The 24,328-nt window shown below is 39.0% G+C and overlaps 1 protein-coding gene across 1 annotated transcript; it reads left to right on the forward strand.

Annotated features, from left to right (window-relative positions):
• Positions 1–634: 634 nt before the first annotated feature.
• On the forward strand, positions 635–23,495 carry LOC133130409 (sodium- and chloride-dependent glycine transporter 2-like). Its single transcript, XM_061244987.1, has 16 exons — positions 635–677; positions 1,754–2,260; positions 3,421–3,565; positions 4,477–4,608; positions 4,870–5,043; positions 6,043–6,190; positions 6,289–6,421; positions 7,146–7,280; positions 8,595–8,698; positions 11,348–11,472; positions 12,051–12,163; positions 15,897–16,028; positions 17,079–17,178; positions 17,919–18,019; positions 18,402–18,569; positions 20,084–23,495. Exons 1-16 carry the CDS (start codon positions 675–677, stop codon positions 20,240–20,242), a joined length of 2,379 nt encoding a protein of 792 aa, XP_061100971.1. The 5' UTR covers positions 635–674; the 3' UTR covers positions 20,243–23,495.
• Positions 23,496–24,328: the final 833 nt, after the last annotated feature.

Genomic DNA, 24,328 nt, shown 5'->3' on the forward strand with positions numbered 1-24,328 from the left:
ATATATTTTTAAATAATAGTTAACACATGCGATAATATTTAAAACGACACAGAAACACTGAAAAGTAGCATATTGCAAATTATATAGGCTACAAACATATATTCTGCATATAAGCTTGCCTTAAAAATAAGTGAATATTTGGATATTTGGAGGAAGGGTAATCACATCAGAAAACAACGGTCTTAATAATGTGAATAACAATAAGGAAAGAAGCTATCAAATAATATACGAATCTGTTAGAATTGCTTCGCACTCGTAGAACTTTCTTCCTCTGACATCAAAAGTCGCAATGGTTGTAAGATTGAACCATGCATATTAATGTACTTGCGCATGATATCCAACGGGCGGCGAACATCTATATATTTCCCCCAGAGACCAGTTTTTAATCAGCTCCAAATGAGTCAGTCCAAACACGCAGGCTCAACCACAATGAGTGACAGCAAACCGGAGCTTGAGCTTGTTGTCCCTTTAAAAATCTGAATCCAGGGCTAATAATTTATCAAACTCTTATTATCAAGAAAATGTCAGGCGAAGGGCACCTTGCTATGCATTGACGCAAACCCCATCTTTCCCACAGAGGTATAGAAAGCATTGCTCTTACCGCAGCTAAATTCATTCCGTCTGCAGTCTTTACTGCTGCGTTCCGGCTTCCACTCATCTGTGCTGCAATAGGCATGGTAAGTACTTTGTCAACTTACATTTTCTGCAGTTTTTTTTTATGTGTTCTGCCGGAATGCCAAATAAAGAAACTTGATATTCGAGTATTTTCGCCATATACTGAAATACCTTTTGGAACACGCATTTTTTTTTTTCTCCTGATGAATATTGAGCGTTGTCCATGGTCCTGAAACTCTCTCGCGCTACTGCTGCTGTCTTTTCCATCTTTCATTTAGACACGCATGTGTTTTTTCCCGTCTGGAAACTTTGTAAAACTGCACATCCGAAACTTAATATGTCGATTGTTATTATTTTACGTTTATTCTGCAATTCACGCGAGTGCTTCAAACGGAATATATTTTATTTTTATTTTGTTTATCCGGGAGCAACCTACGCAGAGAATTCTTCCAGTCTTTTTTCTATTCAGTTTATTTTTATAACGAATAGTGTTAATGTTAATAATATGTATTTTCCATTTATTTATTGTATTACCTGAAACGAATTACGTTATGCTTACATGTTTAACATATTTTAGATTTCCCCCCCTCCCTAACCCGGAAAAATAATGTGTTTTGCTTGGATATGCTCAGCCCTGCAGAGTCTGCAAGACTGCTTGTCGGTGAACGCAGGGCTACAGCGGGCTCAGCAGCTTGTCTATTGCCCATAAACTCAGTGGAAGTGCTGTGCTGAATGACAGGGGGGAAATGGGGCGTAAAATTAAAGAATCTTTTTGTAATGTGAGAGCTAGAACCCGACATCGTGAGCTGAAAGGCAAAGAAGCGGGGCATATATGCAAGAGAGGTCTTTTCAAATGTGAGGAAACCAATTTCATAAATGTACATTTATGTTTAAGGGCTTCTTGCTTCCTCTGTTGTGTGTTTATGGTTATACATTAACGGTGGCTGATTACTTCACATTTAATTCTGCCTTTTCTGTTGTTATAGTGTAAGCATAGTGTGAGTATGTTGTTGAATAAAATAGATTGCACTGTGCACATCGATGAATAGCAAAGTCGTCATTGTAGTGTGTATACTTATTTTGTCATTTAGATGTCTGTCTGTGGTAATGAGGCTAATCGTTAGATCTGATTTTATAGGATTTTTCCGAGCAGAAGGATATGGCCAAGCAGCCAGTCAACAATCCAGCCGGTTTTAACCCGTCACCTCTGCACGAAGGAACCGTTGGAGTTACAGCAAACAATCCGGAGAATGTCCAACACCTACCTTCTGACAAGCAGCCTGCACCGCAACCGATTCCAGACAACGAGAGGAAAACTTTTTGTCCTGTGGAAAATAAGCAGGGGGAGGCAGAGGTCAGCAAAGCGTATGGGACGTTTAAAAACGCGGCCCCAGTGCCGGTTCCCATTAACTCTGCCCTCCGCAAGGATTCCGCCGGAAGTGCGCTGCCTCGAACGGATGGTTCTACAACTGTTCATGGCACATTAATGTCTTCTCACTGCACAGACGGGTTGTCTAATCAAAGTGCCACAAGGAGCGCAGTGGAACAAAACAACGCCACGGGCAACTGGACTTCCGTGAGCCAGACCACAGTTATACTCGGAACAGATGGTAACACTTCTGTCTTGCCTGGCACAGCGATCGAGGTAAGTGGTTTAAAATGGGTTCCAATGAATGTTTAAATACATGATGGGCTGCCGTCTTATAGACTCTTGAATAAAGGGATATGGTGGCGAGGCGGGAGGTGTTTTAATTACGCTACTTTTTTCTAAGGTGTTATAACACAGTATTTAACTTTCTCTCTGAAAATGACTGCACAGGTATCCGCATTATTGCAATTAGGTCCACCCAACATGATCAGTTATGGAACCGACAAGACGAGAATGTAGTTGCTGCCAATATTACCATTGTTGTGACGCAAGCTATTTAAATCATTTAAACAAAGGAAATTGCAATAAGTTCTGGGGCCGCGAGCGATTTAGAATGCAGTGAAATTAAGCGGTTGCTGCTTACAGTCTCTTTAAATGTTTTTTTGTTTAATCAAATTATTCCCACGCTGCAGGCGAACAGCTGAACAGGCAATTATAAAAAAGTGTATTTTTTTCTCTTGAACAATTAACAAGTATTGTAAACCAAATTAATTATGCCCATAACGTTTCCTTATTTGCTTAAGTATTTGTTCAAGAAAAGCCAAACGCTGTTTGAAGATATATCGTGGCAGGGCATATCACGAAAACAGTCGTAATGTTTATTGTAATGTACAATACATGTCGTTTATGTACATGTAACGAATACATATATTTCAGATGCTAGTATACCTTTCCAGAGAGTATGTTATACGCAATACTGTTCAGTCTTCCATCCAAGTACTGTAGCCCATCTGCTCTCTAGGGACTGGTTACTGCTACTTGAGGCACTGCGGAATAATGTATTACATAAGGATGCGGATTATGGCTATTGTTCAAAACCCCCCCGGGACACATCTCGCTAAATTAATAGATTTTTCGGGTTAGCTTTTTTTTTCCATTGGTAGACATGGCGCAATGTCTTTGGTGGCACAGGAGATTTAACACGAAAAATCCACTTCCTAGCCCATAACCTTGCAAACAAGTACCCGGGCCTGTAGTGGTGGCATGCTGATCGTATAACGAAAACAGGCACTTTTAACATGTTATTAATTTCAAGACTTACAATTAGGCTACTTGCTTGTCATTTTGATCTATTGTAGACGCAAAAAATTGGCAAGTACCAAGGATTTATAGGTAAGGCAGAAGACATTTTATGTTTAAATAAATGTTTTCTTTAGGATGACGATGACGGCCAAGGAGATGAGAACAAAGCTAGGGGGAATTGGTCAAATAAAATGGATTTCATTCTCTCCATGGTTGGGTATGCTGTCGGTTTGGGTAATGTGTGGAGATTTCCATACCTCGCCTTCCAAAATGGAGGAGGTAAGAAAAAAGACTGCTGTGCTAAACCCATGTATGACCACAAATTTAAAATCATTAGAGTGCGTTGGTAACTACGAAGATAACTATAATATAGATTTTTTACGACCAAGTATTCATTCATACAAAGCCCCCCGGCCGTGATATTAAAGAGACCCAAAGATCCAAATCTTCATTATGCCTGTCATTGATATACGTGTTATTGGTTTGACGATACTTATTTAAATGATTTAAAAGTTCAAAGAATTGTCTCATTCGTGCTCGCGTGCAGGTTTTAATCTTTGACTTGTACTGCAAATAATGTTCTTGATTAGCAGTCTCCATTTTACAAAGTGGATATATGCTATATCCCAAAGCGATGGTGTGCCACAAATACTACTAGTGTTTTGCTGTAGGTGCTTTCACTGTACAATTACTTCTACTAGTAATTAATAACAACAAGAAGCACAATTAATAACAACAACCATACTACTACTATTACTACTACTACTACTACTACTACTACTAATAATAATAATAATAACAATAATAATTGTTCTTATTATGGGTATTATAGTAATTACTACCACTACTATCCATACTACTACTAATTCTAATACAACTACTAAACATTTTATGAATCATTATTATTAGTATTTATATATGTATGTGTAATTGTGCAATGTATATAATTATTTTATGGAAACGATTTAAACTGTATTGCTGATTGTACAGTAGTTGAGCATTTCTGCCCATCCTCTCCCCCGTGTAATTCTTCTTAAACGTTAGATGAGTGAATATTGAGTGAATATATTGAGTGAATATCTATTACGCAATATGTAAATAATATGTAAGATTTGTTAATACATCTATATTGTCATATTTTTACATTAGGTAGTATCAGACCATGCTTTAACATTACATTCTTTGTATAGGTGCTTTTTTGATACCATACCTGATAATGTTGTGCCTCGCTGGAATTCCTATATTTTTACTGGAAGTTTCTCTGGGCCAGTTCGCCAGCCAGGGCCCAGTATCTGTATGGAAAGCTATCCCGGCCTTGCAAGGTAAATGACGTTTATTCAGTCGCTATATAGTTATATTTATATATTATGCAGTAGTGTCAGGATATGAAAAATATTTCAAACCGATACATTTGGAATTCCTGTGAAAATTGAGGAAATCCAAATCAAACTAAAATATTTTACAATATGTGTACAAAAGCTATAGTTCTTTCACATTGCGAAATCTACAAATGTGCTGATTATAACCAACTTCTTTCCTACATAAGAATAATTTATATATTTCGTCTCATTTATTTATTTTAGGTTGCGGGATTGCCATGTTGATTATATCTGTCTTAATAGCCATATACTATAATATTATTATGTGCTGGACATTGTACTACCTGTTCGCTTCGTTGAAGGGCTCACTCCCATGGGCTAACTGTAAGAATACGTGGAACACCCTGGACTGTAAGGACAAAGATATGCTTCTTTTAGGTAAGACAATTAAAAATGCCTAGCGCCAGTGGACAACTTTACAGTAGCCTATTCATGCGCAATGCGCCGGCCAGCTCTGTGGCGAAAGGAGACTCAATGGTTAATCAATTATAGCATTCATCTGTTGTATTGGATACATGGAAAACAATTTAGCACAGTCGTAGTAAATTATTTCGACATTTACTATATTTAACATATGAGAGATACAGATATATGGAATTTAACCTCAGAAGTATGGTTCGACATTGAAGCATTCGGAACCTGAATTTCCACGTCGAATAACAGTTTGCTGCTGTTTTTTGTTTTTGGGTGTACATATGTATAATGCGTTGCGTTATTAACAATTAATCATTATATCTTTTCATTTAAAAACAGGTTTAAAACAAGTTTTTATTGTATCTTACAATAGGTAAATCTAAAATACCTAGATATCTTTTTGCTGAAAAAACGTTGGAATGATAATGCCTTCTTGGAATATTTTTTTCCTTTATTTTTTTCTAACGCAGGCTGCTGTGTCCCTAAAAATGCTTGCTTGACACATTTACTGTATACAGCTGCTGAGCTTCACAATAAGCTTATGTGTAGAAGTGCCATCTTGTGGCCTTGCAGAAAAGTACAGTGGTTAGTTCAGTCCACATCATCATGCTATGATAACACGATTGTAGTTTCTTTCACTGCCTTTATGATATACAGATGCAATATGAAACAAATGTGAGATAATGATCATTATCACAAGTGTATATACGGCAGTCGTATGTCTGCAGCCACTGTGTAGCCTACTCATCTGATGAAATGTCGGTTCAGCTCAGTTTTCTCTGCAGAGTGGAAAGTATGATACAAAGAATGTTTCGACCATGCAACAGGCCATACTAAGTTTGACATTCCAAATTAGGATGTAGAAATTGGGTGTGGAAAAACACATTTGCTATACAAGTTCGTGACATCACAAGTTCCTGAAATTGAATTCTCATTGATACACGTTTCCCCCTCTTGTGACAGACTCTTGTATACTACGGGACAGGAATATAACTTCAGTTAAGAACACAACCTTCTGTTTGACGGCAAATGCGGTTGGGAATCTAAGCAAACTGGCCAATCTTACATCGGAAAACAAAACCTATGTCAGCCCCAGTGAAGAGTATTTCAAGTAAGTGGATGCAGATTAGTGTTTTTGTTTCGGTGAATACTGTGGGCATCATTCTATGTCCAGTCTGCAGTGCTGTCTGAAATACATTTTATTGGCAGGTACAATGTGCTGCACATTTCTAAAGGGATCGAGTACCCGGGCGACATCCGCTGGCCTTTGGCCCTCTGTCTTTTTTTGGCCTGGGTAATTGTCTATGCATCTCTGGCAAAAGGAATCAAGTCATCGGGAAAGGTAAGGCAGGCATTCAATCCTAATAATACGACATTATGTCATCGTCGCTGTTAACTCTGCTCGAGCGCTCGTCATCAAGACTTCATATGGCCACTAGAGAGCCCCAGTGAAACCGGTTTTCTGGAATTATCAGAATTCCTGTCAAAGGTTTCCCTCTACTGGATTCTTAATGAAACTGCAGTTTGTGGGGAGCATTCGCATGCTCGTGCCGCTAATCAACAAATACAGCCAGTGAGCAGTGTTGAGGAGTAGTTTAGCCACATGTTCAGCTACATGCTTAATGACAGTTTGCTGATACAGTTTACAGTTCAACTACATTCAGATGTGTAGTGGTTGTAGTGGTTAATTTTTATTTGTCTTTTTGACTTATAGTTAACTACATGTTTTAGTAATTGTAGTTTCATGTGCTACATTTCTCTTTAGGGTACTTTCCATGTGAAATAATTGGTAGTTTGTACAATTATACTTACATTACATTACATGACATTATATTACAGGCAGACATTCTTATCCAGAGTGATGTACAGCAAAGTGCATGACCATAACTAGGGACAAGTGTGCTGAAAACGATAGAAGGCAGTATAGTTCCAAGTACTAGAAGTGACCACATAGGACCCTGTTGAATAATCTGATAAGAACAAACAAAATCTGTCTTGGCAAATTTACAGTAACACACTTGCGCTGCCAGTGCCAAACTATCTCCCTGTCTTTGCTCTTTTCCTAGGTGGTGTACTTCACAGCCACTTTCCCCTACGTAGTGCTGATCATTCTCCTGATCAGGGGAGTCACCCTGCCTGGGGCTGGTTCTGGAATACTCTACTTTATAACACCAAAGTGGGAGAAACTCAATGATGCAAAGGTAACTCATAATTACCATACACAGCATATTTCTCTCTGCGGGGGAACATGGGTAACACTTAATTTTACAGCCTGCTAATTACCTAGTACTGGAGCCGCTTGTATAATTATTAGGTAACAGTGGTAAGTACTATGAAGCAAAGTCAGTAAATACCATATGTAAATACTATGTAAATACATTTTACTGTCCATTTCATAGTACTTACATCTGAAATCTAATAAGTACCTGGTATTTACCCCGTAAGTACTAGGTAATTAACAGACTGTAAAATAAAGCATTACTGAACATAGTACCAGGCATGACATTGCTAAAATTGTAAAACATGAGATGGCATCCAAAACTGTAGAACTGGACTGGGGTGGTGGGGGAGCCCAATGAACCTCCTCTAAAGCGTATTGATGTAGTACTGCACATATACACTCAGTGAGCACTTTATTAGGTATTTATTAGACTTATTTTTTATACATATTAAGCCTCCTGCTGCTGTAGCCTATTGACTTAGAGGTTTGATGCGTTGTGTGTTCAGAGATGCTCTTCTGCATACTATGGTTGTAATGTGTGGTTATTTGCGTTACTGCCACCTTCCTGTCAGCTTCAACCAATCTGGCCCTTCTCCTCTGACATCAGTCAGGTTATCTGGTTTTCTCTCATTTACAACATGTTTCTGCCCGCAGAACCACTGCTAACTGGATGTTTTTTTCTCTTCGCACCATTCTCTGCAAACTCTAGAGATGGTTGTGCATGAAAATCCCAGGAGATCAGCAGTTTCTGAGATACTCAAACCACCCTGTCTTGCACCAACAATCAGATCAAAGTCACTTAGATCACATTTCTTCTTTTGATCACATTTGTTCTGAACAACAGCTGAACCTATCCACCACATCTATATGTTTTTTGTGCATTTAGTTGCTGTCACATAATTGGCTGATTAAATATTTCCATTAACAAGTTGGTGTACAGTTCTCCCTAATAAATAGCTCAGTGAGTGTACTATATCATATTCAACTGCACACCTATGTACTGTATATTAAGTGACACACAGTTCTGATTTTACATTGTCAACATGGCTTATTTTGAAAGCACTATGGTACTGTCATAAAAAATTAAGCTAAATTTGTGATGAAGCACAGTTATTTATCGTAACTAAAAGACACTCTCTGTTTCTGCATGGTCCTCCTGTTTAATAATACATTTTGTCTTCTGTTTTGTCACCACCCCATTTTGTTGCAAAGCTAAGCATCATGCAGGCTCTCAATGCTGTGGCGCCCCCTGCTGTCTCCCTCTGTAACCTCCAAACTTGTGTTTTGTTGCTAGGTGTGGAAGGATGCTGCTACTCAAATTTTCTTCTCCCTGTCTGCAGCCTGGGGTGGACTCATCACTCTGTCTTCCTACAACAAGTTTCACAATAACTGTTACAGGTAAGGGAGTGGCGTCAGCTTTTACGTAGATGGGTCAAAATATATTAGGCTGTCCAATGGGTATGCTTTTTCTGCCGAATGGACAGATATACATGCAGGGAAGCATTGCTTGTTCAATATTTACAGACTCCTCTACCATAGAATTATTATAATAATGAATGCACATAAATACCCATACAGCCATATCCATTGAATACGGATTTATGTCAGGGATCGCAAACTCAAATTCTGGAGTGATTCTGATAGTTAAATGCTTAAAGGTATACACCAACATTTTGGGAAATATACCTTTTTTCCGACTTACCCAGACTGAGACAAGATGTTCGTTTTCATTTTTATTTTTGTGCATTCACTGGCTCGGTTTTCATGTTAGCATGACATGTTAGCTTAGCATAAAGACTTGAAACCTATAGCAGTCAGTAGCCTTCCGGATATTTACAAAAATGTTGGTGTATTCATTTAATGTAAGTCAATGATTGGCTATACAATCTGCACACCTTCCCAAGGCCAAAATGTGCTGCTTTTTGAAAGGAAAAAACGGAGAGTGCAACCCTTGGGGACTGGTGTTGGAGACCCCTCATTTATGTGGATGTTGTAATGCATATCGTATCTGTACAGGGGAAATACAAGCTATTAAATACAGTGCTGTACTCTTGGGACTCTTAAATAAGAATCTAAACTTACAGGACTTCAGGAGAAAGATTCCTAAAAATTCTCTCAACAGTCACTGTAATTTACTCTAATAAGGCTGAGAAGCTGAATGAATGTAATGCTTAAGGAAAGTATTGCACATCTCTCATACTGTGTGCTCCCTTTAGGTCCACATAGAATAATATTTCATCCCATTTTGAAGAAAATTTGAAAATTTCCAAATTATGTACGATATAACTAATATATCATGCAGACTCATTATACCACTGACACATTTGTCATGCATTCTGTTTGACTTTTTCTTTGGTTAATTGCTTAAACAGTGTTTTCACTTCTGTATTATCCAGCCCTAAGGCTCTCGATTTTTGTTACATGCAGATACAGTACATTGCTAAGAAAATTTTTAGACAGAATGTAGATGTGAGAAATTAGTTCACACCAATCATGATGTGCTGTAAAATGTCACCTATGTCCTGTAAGTCTTGCACAGTAGAATGTGTTAATTCAATCCCATGAAGAGTATTATCAGTTTATTTCAGATACAAAAATGAGTGCCATATTCTCTATTGAATTAAAATGCACTCCATCAGGGCTGAGTTAAGATGTTGCTGTGCAGCATGTGTGGGTTGATTCTGATTGCATGAATAATTCACAGTTTATCATGTAATCTAAAATGTATTCCTGTTGGAGTAGGCTTCTCGCAAGTGGCAATAGGGTACAAAGCATAAGAAATTTATGCAAGCAACCTGAAACCAAAATACTATAATTTACATGACACAGAAGTTACAAACACTACTCCAAACTGATGAATCGCAAGCAAAAAAACAATGGCTAGAGCAACACACAATTTTACCAACTACAGCATCTCACATTCATTGTGCTAGCATTGTATACACAACACCTGTGCCCACAAAGGGCCTCAGACAACAGAACTAATTTTGTTCCACTGATTCAGACTTGATACCATCTGCTTATGTTCATTTATTGTGAAGTATTACCCACACAAGAACATTCATGACTAATTGTCATCTGCACTTTTGGAGTATTAGTCCATATTCAATGTGCAACAGGGACAAGTGTAAAGTTTGTCCATTCATAATTTCCCTAAAATCCTAAAAGGCTGAAAGATGAAATGCTTCTCAACCTGACCGAGATTTAGCTCTGATTAAAGAACTGCTTTTTCCAGCAGTGTATTAATTTTATTTTCCACTAGAGGGCAATAGAGTCTCTAGTTCCTGAAGACCTGCAACGCTGTCGCATAATTGCTTTAAGTGAATTTAATATTTCGAGTGCTCAGCAAACCAAACTTACTAGTCTAAAGTAGTTATCATAATAGTAAGGAAATTTTATATTCCACATTATTTTCAATTACAATAATACACACTCCAAGTCAAGATGCAGCAAGACAATTTAATCTGAAGATAACAAAAAATTATTTTGAGCAGATCAAGTTTACCATGTCAATCCAGGCCAATTCCCACTGAAACAGATAATACCCTCCATATTAGTACAATTCATGTAATAACAGTATCATAACATTGTAAGGAATGTTTTTGTCAAGTGATACATATAGATTGCTGCCATACATATCAATAAAGCTCCTGTGGGTTCACTTCTGCATTATCCAGGCTCTCAATTTTTGTTACTTGCAGATACAGTACATTGTAATGAAATGTTTTAGACAGAATGTGAGAAATGAGTTCACACCAATCATGATGTGCTGTAAAATATCACCTATGTCCTGTAAGTCTTGCACAGTAGAATGTGTTCATTCACAGCACAGCCTCTGAAGGTAGTATATCCAAGTGGAATCCAGGCGTCTTAGGATAAATGCTAGGCTAACTGCACGCAGTTTGGCCCTCAAGAAAAGGCTGAACACCCCTGGTAAAGAGACAAGATAGCCCATGGAAAGGTTAAACCCAGGCACGCAAATTAGGCTTGAAAGAGACATCAGGTGCTGTTACCTTCATCTTATGGATAATGCCTCCTGCCTTATAGAGACACGGTGATAGTGACATGCACAAACAGTGCCACCAGCATCTTTGCTGGCTTTGTCATCTTCTCTGTGATCGGATTCATGGCTCACGAGCTGAAGGTGCCCATCGAGAAGGTGGCTGACGAAGGTAAGAAAAATAATTTACAACACTGGAGCAACAGTCCTGCAACACTGCACTGATATTACTACACTGCATGACATCAGCATGCGCCAGCCTGGCATAGGTCAGCAGAAAATATAGTGCACACAGCTAAGAAAAAAGCTTCATATTGGATTTTATTTTTGAATATTTTTAAATACATTAAAAAAGATTCAATAAATATATTGTGTCCTCAAATGAGGACATTCGAGTTTGGCTTTCCTGAGCTCTATACAGTATTTATTTTAATATATGAGACATTCAATTAAATCAAATGAAATATATATTTTGAATATAAATATTTTTTGTTTGTCATCCAAAGCACTTATGTGGTATTATGTCAATAAAAGTAAAATACTATAGCTTTTCTTCTCCTGGGTCTCAGGAGTATAAATGACATTCTCAGGGATAGGACTTTTCCATCTACAGTAGCTATATATAATACACTTTTTTTGCCCTTTCTGGAGCAGCCTTTCGTGGCCTTCCACTGTACACAGAACGTACTGTACCTCTCTTGAAGTCAGCGATACGACTGGACCGCTTGTCTTTCCTGCCCGTTCTCTTAGGTCCAGGCATAGCGTTCGTGGTGTACCCTGAAGCGCTGACCAGACTGCCGCTCTCCCCCTTCTGGGCCATCATCTTCTTCCTCATGCTGCTCACCCTGGGCCTGGATACCATGGTAACCACGTTTACTACTGTCTACAGCTCAGCGGCTGAAAACATAAACACATTACGGGTCTCCACTCTTTAAAATCATTTTCCCTGTTTGATAATATGATGAGATCACCAAGAATCCGATAACATCAGGTGTAGCCAGTGAGGTAAAATATGAAATTAAACTCTTTATTTGCACATTTAATTTTGTACATTTACATCAAGTTCTTTTAAATTGTGGATATGCGTAGGGCCTAGCTAGCTCCTCTGTGCTACACTCATACCCAAAAATAATATTACAATATGCACAATTGAAATTTAAACTTAATCTCGAAGCTCAGGTTAGATAGATTTTATTGAAACATAGTAGTTTATCTTCTTTCCCGTATGATGTAAATACACCATCCCAATTAATTTAATTTCATTGTGCGACGAAGTAGTGAATAAAACATATTTTTCGGAATTGAACGTATTGCTTAATCTCCATAACTGAACGTATTGCTTAATCTCCATAACATGACATTTAAAGAAAAAGACATTGTGTGTTTACCTGCCAATGGGTTATTCAGGTCATTGGCCAACTTGCTGATCAAGGAAAATGATTGAAAACAGGTCAAGACCAATAATCATTTTAGGGGATTTTTTGGCTTCTACAGAGTTCAACTCTGGTGCTGCTCCATGCCCATACCGTAGCTTTATAGCAAGCATTAGACACTGTACAGTATATTTGCACAGTAAACATCACAAGGTTTTAGCCACAGAATAATTCACTTCCCACTATTTCATCTTTGTAATATGCTGCATGTAATTTGCTTTTGCAAATAATCAAGGAGGTAATATATTTTTCTGAAAGCTCAGAGGAACGTGTTTCCCTCCTGATTTTATTGCAATACCATGTTCTCCAACACCGAGACATGCCTCACTTCTAATGAAATCAGAATAGTACTGCAAATGGGATGTCGTACAGGGTAGGGGAATTAAAGGGGAAGTAAATATAATAAAGCTCTGTCAATCTATAGCAGGGATCAGCAACTCACTCTGAGATCAGATGATTTTCCACCCACCCTTTACCTGGGAGTCAGGTGACGACAGTCTGGCCAATCAGTAGCACTAATTCCCGGGGAGAAAAAAAAACTGGGGCTGGATTTGGTGATTCTTGACCTATAGTAGGGCTAACAAATGATAATATGTACAATTTATTGATTTTGTAGTGACACATTTCCTATTGTGGAAAAAGAGTATCATGTTTTCCCAGGGCAGATACACCCATCCAATGGAGCCGAGTCATACGGGAAACAGAAAGTAGTGTATTGCATGTTTACAACCACAACTGGGGGAGGGATCTATAAATTAGCTCTATCCCATTGACAACACCATTTCATAGGGTCTATACAACAGGAAAAAAGGAATGGTTTCTACACACAAATTACTGGCCACAGAAATTATTTTGAAGGGAAGACCAAAATGCCAATGATGATTTTGGTTGGCTTACGTATATGCAAAACAATAGTAAGCAAAAAACTAATTAAGACCTGTGTGTAACTCACCCTTCTAACACACTCTATGCTGTTTGGAGGAACGGATGGTATTCAGTCTTTCAATTATCCTGAGATGAACCCTAAGAATAGCTATTACCATCATATCAGCATATGTTGTGTATCATCTAAAATAAATTGCTCCCACTGGTTAGGTATCTTATGCAAGCATACAGTATGTGGTGCAATGAATGGTAGCATTTTCTTACCATTCCCATTTTGGAAAGAAAATGCCTTGCTATAATTCCTGTTGAAAGATCATTTAAATAATCAGAAATCCATGTCACCGAACAAGGAGAAGATGTGGGTGTACCTGAAAAGAATGAATCAGTACACATTTCTTTAACAAAACCTTCACTCTGAGTGAAGTCTGGTTCTCTGAAATTCTTTGAAATTATCCATTACTGTTAACACATTAATGTTGATGAGCTATTAAAGATCAATTAAACATACAAAGAGGTGGGTTGTAGGCAAACAGTTAGATAACCTGTTTAATTGCTACTTATGGGAGGTGCAATGTATAATGGAAGGCATTTAGGAATGACAAAACTATGAGTATTAAGATTTAGGTGAGATTCTATTCATAGCCAATATATATATAATGACAGACGAGTATAGCAATAAACAGTTCACAACACCAATATGTTCTCCCCAGAAATGGTTCAACTGGAACTGGGGGTAGTATTGTAATTTTTCATATACCTCTAAAGCCCATTCCCCCTCCAGTATCCGTCCCAGCCACTCTCAGACAGAGAGACAACCTCAAACGCAGTTTAAAACTGCTCCACCAGCTTTATTGAAAAAATGAAAACAAAAGAATAAGTCCCAATGAATCGTAGTTGGTTTCAGATTCAGTCTTTATTTTGATTCCACATAAATCCTTCAATACACCCAGAGCCATTGCTCTATTGTGGCATCTGTTTTCCATCGATGATGAATGACTCTTCTTGCAAAGACGAATAATGCCCTCACTTCACTGCATGTACTGTATGTATTCTTTTGGTTGCTGCATCACTTTACCAAGCAAAGTCTATTGAACACACAAAAGTTTAATGAGCACACAAATCTACCATTTTCTAACATCTAGGTATTAAGCTTAATATGATCTACTACTGTTGTTTTAATTAATTGAACAGGAGGGCAACCCACACTTCCTGTATTTTAATGATCAATTTGTTGTCTGAAATAAATATTTTTAAGTATCTGAGCATCCACTGTAATTTTGGGAGGGTGCATAGCGGCCTGTTATTCATATGCATAATTCCTACACTGAAATCAGCTGACTGCAATACCCAATTATCTACAGCATCATCCAGAGAGGGAGGGTTTCTATCAGTGAGGCATTCCCCACCTCGTCAGCAGCAACTTTGATTGGTCGATGAGAACGTCACAGTCTGTGCCCTTTAAGTGGCTGCAGGCTTTAGGCTTGTAGTGAAGTGGCAGCTAATATCATAATAGATAAATTGTTGTTTAGCTGACACTTTTATCCAACAGATTTGCAGTTGATTAGACTAAGCAATCAGCCAGGCTCCTTGCTCAAGGGCTGTACAGCTGTGTGGCTCTTATCGTGGCTACATCCGGGCTTGAGCCACCAATCTCCCGGGTCCCAGTCATGTGCCTTAGCCACCAGGCTACAGCCTGCCCTGCCTATGAGCATCGAAAGGAAGTGCAAGCTTGTTCGCACTCTGCTGAATTGTAAGTGAGCTCTAGTACTAAACAAGCTTAGATTCAAAATAATATCAGCAAAACAAAGATGCAAATGGCCAGATAGATTCTACATGGAAGATCAAAGGCCACATTGGATTAACAGCCAGGGTGTCGGACGTTAAGAACGCTTGAGTGCTCTGGCTCGTGCTGCTCCCTACAAATAAGGCTTCTCCCTCGACCCGTTTGACTGCTGTGCTGTGGGGGTTACAGGCTGGATTTAGTGCCCTCCTTCCCTTATGGGAAAACAACTCTGCAATCAGGCGCACTTTAATTAGAGAGAGGCTTAATTGCCTGATGATCCTGGCTCCTGGTTCGGTGGAAATGAATTAAACTCAGAATGGATTGTTTTGAAAATAAATTTGTTCTGCGACTTAAGCAGAATAAATTGTTGTTACTGCAGATTAGTATAATGTTAATGTAAGATTCTATGTAAATGTATTATTTGTGACTGTTAATCCTTTGTCAACACCCCTCCCCCCCTTCCCCATCCTCTTCTCCGTTACCTTCATTTCCCAGTTCGCTACCATCGAGACCATCGTGACGTCCGTGTCGGACGAGTTCCCCAAATACCTGCGCAAGCACAAACCCTTCTTCACCTTGGCGTGCTGCGCCAGTTTCTTCGTCCTGGGCTTCCCGATGATCACCGAGGTGAGCCTAGCCTAATGCTAACGTCAGGGCTCTTCTGGCCAGGCGAGCAGCCTCGGCGTGATCACACGTAGCCTAATCGCAGCGCCGCTGAAAAATGCTGAAAGCTGAGAATGACAGGGAGACACTGCTGAAGATAATTAAGGCATTAGTTTGATGACTGGAGTGCCCTGACAAGCCCGGCTTTGACGCCTCCCTTCCCGCTGCCTGTCGCAGTCAGATGGAGCTGGAGTAATGAGTAGTGAGACGTGCCCCAACTCAAAGTCAAACGGGTCAAAGGGGAATCATTAAAACTGCTGAAATGCCTGCTGTCATCAATTAGAATCATTACAACACCACTTACAGCGTCCTATAGATACTGAGTACAGAGCATAATACATTCACCACTTATCTAACTTGGATTCATATGTAGAGGACCATTTAAAATACACTGGTACATAGGAGGGATACATTTTTTACTGCAAATATACCTTTAAAGCACAATAATGTTCTATTTGGGTACAAATAAGTAAGTAGTAAAGGTACAAATGAAGTATGTATTGCTGGCTAGGAGTACAATTCTATGTACCTACATAGGGTACCACCCCAGTGACAACTGTCTGTATCTTCATAGGCACTTTTTAATACCCTTTTTTCTGAGAGTACAGGGAAATCCCTAGAGGAATAACTACATTTCATCGCTAGATGCCTGGATTGCAGATATCATGTATTGCTTTATCTTATGGTACCTGTGTTATTTTTCAGAGTAGCAGTCTGTATTGCTGTATGTTATGGTACCAGTGTTATTTTTCAGAGTGGCAGTCTGTATTGCTGTATGTTATGGTACCTGTGTTATTTTTCAGAGTAGCCGTCTGTATTGCTGTATGTTATGGTACCAGTGTTATTTTTCAGAGTGGCAGTCTGTATTGCTGTATGTTATGGTACCTGTGTTATTTTTCAGAGTGGCAGTCTGTATTGCTGTATGTTATGGTACCTGTGTTATCTTTCAGAGTGGCAGTCTGTATTGCTGTATGTTATATGTTATGGTTATGGTGTTATGGTGTTATTTTTCAGAGTGGGATGTACATGCTGCAGTTGGTGGATACGTACGCAGCCTCCTACTCTCTTGTCATCATCGCCATTTTTGAGCTGGTGGGTGTGTCCTACATCTACGGTAAGCTAAGAATTGTCTTTAAAAAACGCTATTCTGGCAAAATGATGTAATGTTTGTGCATCTGCCTTATCCAGGGAAGGACTGTATCTGTTTTAATCTGCGCTTAATTATTTAACTAGCCCAATCATTGACATGATCTGTCATTTTTAGCCACATTCCGTGATACAAACAGCAGCTGATAAAGGTTCTTGTCTTGTAGCATTTTATTGTGGTCTAATTTAAGAGTGAAACAGTCATGGTGTATATGATTAAGTAGCTGATTGAGCAACGGGTGGAACAAAGTCCTGCATACACACCGGCCCTCCAGGACTGGGGTCGCCCATCCCTGTCCTAGTCCTTGTGGGAGTTAGAGTACTACCCTTTGTCCACCACTAGATGGCCCTAGTTCCTTGTTGGTCACCCTCTGCAGCCTCTCTCTTGTGGTTATCAGCAAGGGAGCGCGGGTTGCCTTCGAATTCCATTTGAGGCTCTTTGTAAATAATTCTCAATTCAGATACCTAGTTTTAGGAGGAGAATCAAAATGAAAAAAATAGATTGTTTGGGAGAATAAAAACATGGGTTCCTCTGTCCCATTGATCCTGTCACTCTCTCTCCCGGTGGGATAGTCACAGTTTAGAAGGCCTATTTGCCTCCCGCCTGACTTTGGTTTAAGTAAAACTAGGTCACTTTTTTGTTGAGTACCAATGTGTTTCTAAATGTAGTGAGAACTGACAACTGATGATTTTTCTTTTCTATTTAAGGCTTGCAGAGATTCTGTGAAGACATTGAAATGATGATTGGATTCCAGCCAAACAGATTCTGGAGAGTCTGCTGGGCTTTTGTAACTCCTACCATTCTCACGGTGCGTTCAACATTGCCTACTCTGTCAGATGTCATGTTATCAAAATGTCACCTTTTTCACTTTATAATGGCATCAAATTCAAGCAACCCAAATAGTGCCCACCTTTACTTCTGTGAACATGACTCACATACTATACTTGCTTTTATTTTCCATCTCCTTTGTTCAATATTTCGTACTTTGCAACTGGGAAATATTTACACCTGGAGGGTAGAACAATGGTAACTATGATTCCTAAATAAGGACAGTGAAGTACATGTTCCAGTCAATCATGCAAGCCGCATTCATGCACCATTGTGCTAGAAATACTCTCTGTGCTCATGACATCAGCATTGAATTTGTGAATTTTAGCATTGAGAGCCATTTCCTTGTCTTCTCAATGCAGTTCATCCTGGGCTTGAGCTTGTACCAGTGGAAAGTGATGACCTATGAGGATTATACTTACCCCACCTGGTCTATGGTTATGGGCTGGCTAATGGTCATCTGTTCAGTCATCTGGATTCCCATCATGTTTGTCATCAAAATGCACCTGGCGCCCGGCTCCTTCATCGAGGTAAGGACACAGAAGACAAAATGGCCGCTGCCAGAAAAAAAACAAAAAAACTCAGGCCTTAGTCAATACCCTGATCCCTCTCATTAAACCGCAGAGGAAGAAGGTCTGGGTTCAGCATTAATTTGTCTATTACTCAGTGAGTCCAGCAGCCTGAGTTAAATGCTCTGATTTACCACAGTGATGGGACTTCACTGTGTGAACTGCTAGTGCCATTCTTCGAGGCACTATTAAAGAAAGGACACTCTTCCTGAAGGATTGACTGAAGTGCCCTTTATGCTATATCAGAGTGTGCAGGGTCTTTGCAGTGCTATATTAAATAGCCTCTTCTCAGTCCATAGAGACGAGACACATCTTATGTCGCTGTAATGGCGCAAGCAAGAGCAAATAAAATCGCTTGATCAATGAAACTGCCCTACAAAGACCATTGCTTTTAATTATCCTAAAAGCACATCATAGGTTCTTGCATTTAAGGATTTCTCCTTCTTGAGGACTGATTTGTTGAAAATCTATCTCAGCTACACACACATCGTTTGCCTCTCTGAGAAAATGTAGCCCCCCTCCCTTCCACCCCTTCCTTTGTGCTAGAATCTGCTGCTTTATATGCCGGTGGAGGCCCTTTGTTTTTGTGTGGAGGATGAGCAACAAAGGCAATGATGGAAAAATGACACATTCTGTGTTCCCCCAAAGTGGACGTGTAAAATGGAGACCTGCCTGTTGGATGTGTCATAATGGTTACGCTGCAATATTTATCTGCCGCGAATATGTCTGTATCCAGAGCCTCATACATTATTGCACATGTTAGAGTGTATCCAATGTGGAACTGAATAGAATGCAATACTTCCAGTGTCCCTAAACGGATCTACTGTATGCCTTGCTGAACGCACAGAATACGAGACGGCGGTGCCAAACACGGAACAATATGCTGTGGGGCTGGATTGTGCAGCTCTGGTGTATGAGGCGAGGCTCACTGTTGACTGGTCAAGCAACAAAATCAGATTCTAAATCAGATTCAGTGCAAAATGAAGGTCCAAATTATGCAGGTGTGCAATGAACTCATGAAATGGATACACAATCCCCAACTTTGGCCACGGTTCTTGTATCTAATCAATACTCCTGCCCTCCTTGCTGTAAAATATTGAAAGCTAGAAAATGGAGCTGGTCAAACTGGTCCTAAGCTGGTCTAGCTTGGTATAAGCTGGTCAACCAGCAAGGCTAACCTGGTCATAAAGCTGGTCTAGCTGGGTATGAGCTGGTCAAGCCACCAGCTAGTGCTGGTGGCTTGTCTGCCTAGTCATTTCAAAACATAGCTTGAGCTTGTCAAACCATGCCAAGCTGGGAGCTGGTCTGAAGTGGTCAACCAGTTAAACCACGTCAAGCTGGGAGCTGGTCTGAACTGGTCAACCAGCTGCCAGGTGTTTGAAAACCTAGTTTGAGATGTTTTTTCAGCAGGTCTGTCTATGCCTACGAGGCTCTGCGGTGCTGTATTCTGGGTAACTGGCTCTCTTCCTCCGCAGCGCTTGAAGCTGGTGTGCTCCCCGCAGCCTGACTGGGGCCCGTTCCTGCTGAAACACCGCGGGGAACGCTACAGGAACATGATAGACCCCCTGGGGACAAACTCTCTGGGACTCAAGCTGCCACCCAAGGATTTCGAGCTGGGATCCCAGTACCAGTAACAGCTGCAGGGGGTTATGGGTGGAAATAAGGCACGTCTCCTCACTCCTCCGTCCTCCCTCTTTCATTCCCCCTTCGCCCACACTTCCCTGTTCCCTCTTACAGGTCCCTGAATGGAGTAAGTGACCCAGGTGGAACCTTTCCCTTCCCCCCCCCCCCGTGAATGCAGTATTTTTCCCCCTCACAGACTCATAGACACACCAATTAATGAATGCAGAAGCCCGTTCGAAGGAGGTTGCTCCAGAATTAAAATCATTGTGTAAAGCAATTTGTCACTTAGGGAATACTGGGCCATACCGGGCTTCTCCTGACAGATGTGTTTTCCTTGGATTCCTGTGCATTAATGATAATAAAACAGATGACACAGGCACAGAATGCAAGCATCTGTGACCCATGAAAATAAATTCATGGACAATAATACATTAGCATTTATCAAGACCCAATTACTGGTCATAGCATCTCTTACATTTATACTTCTGCTACGAAATGGCAATATTGGTCCCATAAACTGGCATATTTTCATCATCTTTACGCCAGCAGTCGGACTTTACGGATCATGTGTGCCATTATATATGATATATATTTTCCCCCCACTGTATGTATTTAACCTCTTTACCAATTCTAATGTTATCACAAATATATTGTTAGAAATTTGTCATTTGTGCCAACTTCTATATCCTGAGTATCCTCTAAATATGGTTTTGCATAATGCTGGCTGTTCACTTGTTCTAAATAGAAAAAAAAAAATCTTACTCTTCTGTAGTTCTGTGTTGTTAGAGTCTAGGCCTACTGTTCTCTCTTGGCTCAAGAGTTGATTAGATATTCCCTAGCTCTTCCTCTATATATAAAATCTAATACATATTCTCGCTTACACTTACACAAAGTGAAGCACATGTGTAGTTTAGAGCACAACTGTGTTGCTCCATCTTCTATCTTTCATACTGTATATCAGTATACTTTTCATCTTATCATACTGTAAGGACAAACAAAAGTCAGTGTGGAATTGCACTAGTACTTCACAACTTCTATTAAAATTACAGTACTCAGTGGCCATGTAGAATGTGCATAAAACTACTGTATATTGACTATTTACTGCTAAAATGTATATGTTGTGGTCTCTTTATGGCACTTGTGGATCATCTCCCTGGTCATATATCTAGTTTCAGTAGACTTAAATATTAAGAGAGAATGTGTATGACTGTGTTGTTGTATCTTGTACAAATGGAATATTTTTAAAATGGTGGTCTTTGTGTCCATGTTGTGAACGCTAGTGTTGTTGTGTCCCAATGAGTATTATGAACAGTGGCGAGAGAGGGTGAGTATAGTTTTAGAAAAAAACAACTTTGGACCTGTGCTTTTATGGGAAACCTGTTGTGGAGCTCTGGGGACAGTGGTCTGTCTGCCTGTCTGTCTGTTTTCATGCGTCAGGGTCTCAGGTAAACTTGACTTCATCAGCCACATTGTGTTGATGCTACATACACGTTAGCATCCAGAAAATGAAAAAGGTGGTGGTTTTTATATTTCTTGCCATGTCGCTTTGAGACTATCTGAAGGGATTAAAGGCTTCCTGGACATAATTGGCATTGTTTGACAAATAGTTTAATTTGATTTGTTCAGCTTTTGAAATTAAGATTAAGACCTTGTGCCTAATTTAACTATAATCAGGCATTGCAAATGTGTTTTCCAAGTGATTTTGCCTAAAGGGGGACTTTGCAGAGTTCAGACCATGAAAAATGTACAGTCGTCAAAGCAATCGTAAAATCCACTGTATCACTACTGTATCAACCTGTTACCTTAATAAGCATATTCTCCACCTGGATGAAAGTAACTTGCCTGTGGATCAGTAAATTGTGTCCTTACCTTCCTAATGGAAGTGGGCATTATTTGATTTCAAGGCTTTACACAGATCAAGGTGCTGGTTGGCGAATGAACTGTGCTGTCAAGGGAAAAAATCCTGTCTGAACCTGATGACAAAAGAGACTATGCCAGCATATCACCACCATATAAAGAAATTATACTTATGGTGAAATAAAGTGCTAAGGTGCAGTATGATAATTTGCTAATGGTTTAAAACACAGGTAGAAAGACAAAGAAAGGAAACAGAAAAGAAAATCCATGTTATGTATTGTGTGTAGTGAAGTGTTTTAATGTTGTGAAGAATTTCATGTCAATGATTTCTCTTTGTGCAATAAGATATACCTTGTAAATTTACATATTTTCACTCATATTTCACTGACAAAAGCCATAGCAAAATTCTGACGATTGTGAAAAATGTGCAGATGCACACACACATGCACATGCAGACATGCAAACACGCATATATTTACACAGATCTATCCTGAAAAATGTTAAATTCTGTGACAGACACAGACAGATTGCAATAGAAATGAATTTCATTCACAATTATTTACTATCCCTAAATTAATTTCTGTGTGCCCTGTGGTTACTCCTGCTGTTTCTCTCTGACTGTTTTGACCAGAGCTACATCAGTAGAAAACACAGCTATACTCCCTCTCTTCAGCCAAAATCTCAACAAACACTTTGGCTTTTTCCCAGAAATAAAAAAACTGCATCAGTCAAGCAAGTACAGGCGGGAATACACTAGCGCCTGTGAGAAACTGTGTCTCTAACTGAAATCAGAGTTACATTCTTTCTTTTTCCCTCTGAAAGTTGTAAGTCACAAGGGATTGGTTTTCAGATCCAAAGGCATTATCAAATTATTGTAAAACAAGGTAGCAAGCTTGTCGTTATTCATGTTTCTGTGTTTTTTTGTGATCCTGTTAGGGCCTTCGAAGGTATATGTATGCTTGTCCTCCTCCTAACTAACTTTCTGCTTTGCATGCATCTGCTATGTCCTCATTGATGTAGAGTTCCATGTCACCTCCTCAGAATACTGGCATGTGGGGAAAGTTATTGTTTTTCCTTGTATGTAAATTTACTGAAAAACGAACATTATTTTATGCCTACAAGTCAACTTTAGGCAGTAGATAACCAAAGAGGGAGAGCTTTATGAACGGTTCTGAGATAAGAAAATAAAATAAAATAAAAAAAAAGATAAAATTAAAAGAAATAAAAGCATGTGTATTTGGGAGACTGAGATACTGCCAGTTATTTTCCATTAGTGTTCATTGATATGAGCCAATATGTTACAATACATGTTCAGGTAACCATTGGCCTTATAGATGTCTTATAATTGCAGAATATTATATGTATTTCAAATTATAGATACAGAGCAATCTAAAATCTGCCATATATACAGTGTATATATATATATATATATATATATATATATATATAGTATATATATATATATATATATATATATATAATATACACACATATGTATACAATATATATATTAAATATCTTATCTAGTGTATGTTGTGTCTTTTTGGCACTTTATTGTGGACCTATCACTGTATAGGTTAAATTCCTAATTACTTGCGTAATGTCATATATTTTGGTGTGTTCTATGTGGGGTACTGCTGCCTATGGATATAGATATGTACCTCCGTCAGACCGTGACATCTATTGGATTGCCATACAAATAGAGTACAAATATAAAATTATGACATTTTGAATCTTGTGCTAGAAGAGAAAAAATATAATATGTGAAAGTATTATTTATTTTAAAATGTCATTCATTCTTGAGGCCCTACCTCAGATTTTGTATTTATGTAAACAAATGCAATTTATGTATAATATCTTTGCCTATATTAATATGTCATAAATTAGAGTTTATCAAATAATGTATAACTTCTAAAATCTCTAAATAAATGTCAATGTTTTCAACGTCAGCACTGTGTCTTCTCATTCTTACATGGTGTCCAACACAGACAATATGACATTGTACACAAATTAGCCAGGTTGGGCTTGAGCCCAGCATGATTAATAGGATCCTACAGGCACAATTCCCAGGAGAAATTTGGATTGCAATACCCATTCTTCTCAAAAAGGCCACAATTCCCTGGAGAAGGAAGAAGAGAGCGAGATAGAGCGAGATGGGGGTTGGGGCTGAAAGATAAGCAAGGAAGTATGTAGTTAACTGTCTTTGATGAATTATCATACACTGGAAATGAGGCTATTAA

The sequence above is a fragment of the Conger conger genome, chromosome 6 (genome assembly GCF_963514075.1).
Source record: "Conger conger chromosome 6, fConCon1.1, whole genome shotgun sequence".
NCBI classification, from domain to species: domain Eukaryota; kingdom Metazoa; phylum Chordata; class Actinopteri; order Anguilliformes; family Congridae; genus Conger; species Conger conger.

Coding starts and splice junctions, on each gene's coding strand:
- LOC133130409 (XM_061244987.1), top strand. Junction 6,422..7,145: donor GAATCAAGTCATCGGGAAAG/GTAAGGCAGGCA, acceptor CTCTTTTCCTAG/GTGGTGTACTTCACAGCCAC. Junction 18,020..18,401: donor TAACTCCTACCATTCTCACG/GTGCGTTCAACA, acceptor TTCTCAATGCAG/TTCATCCTGGGCTTGAGCTT.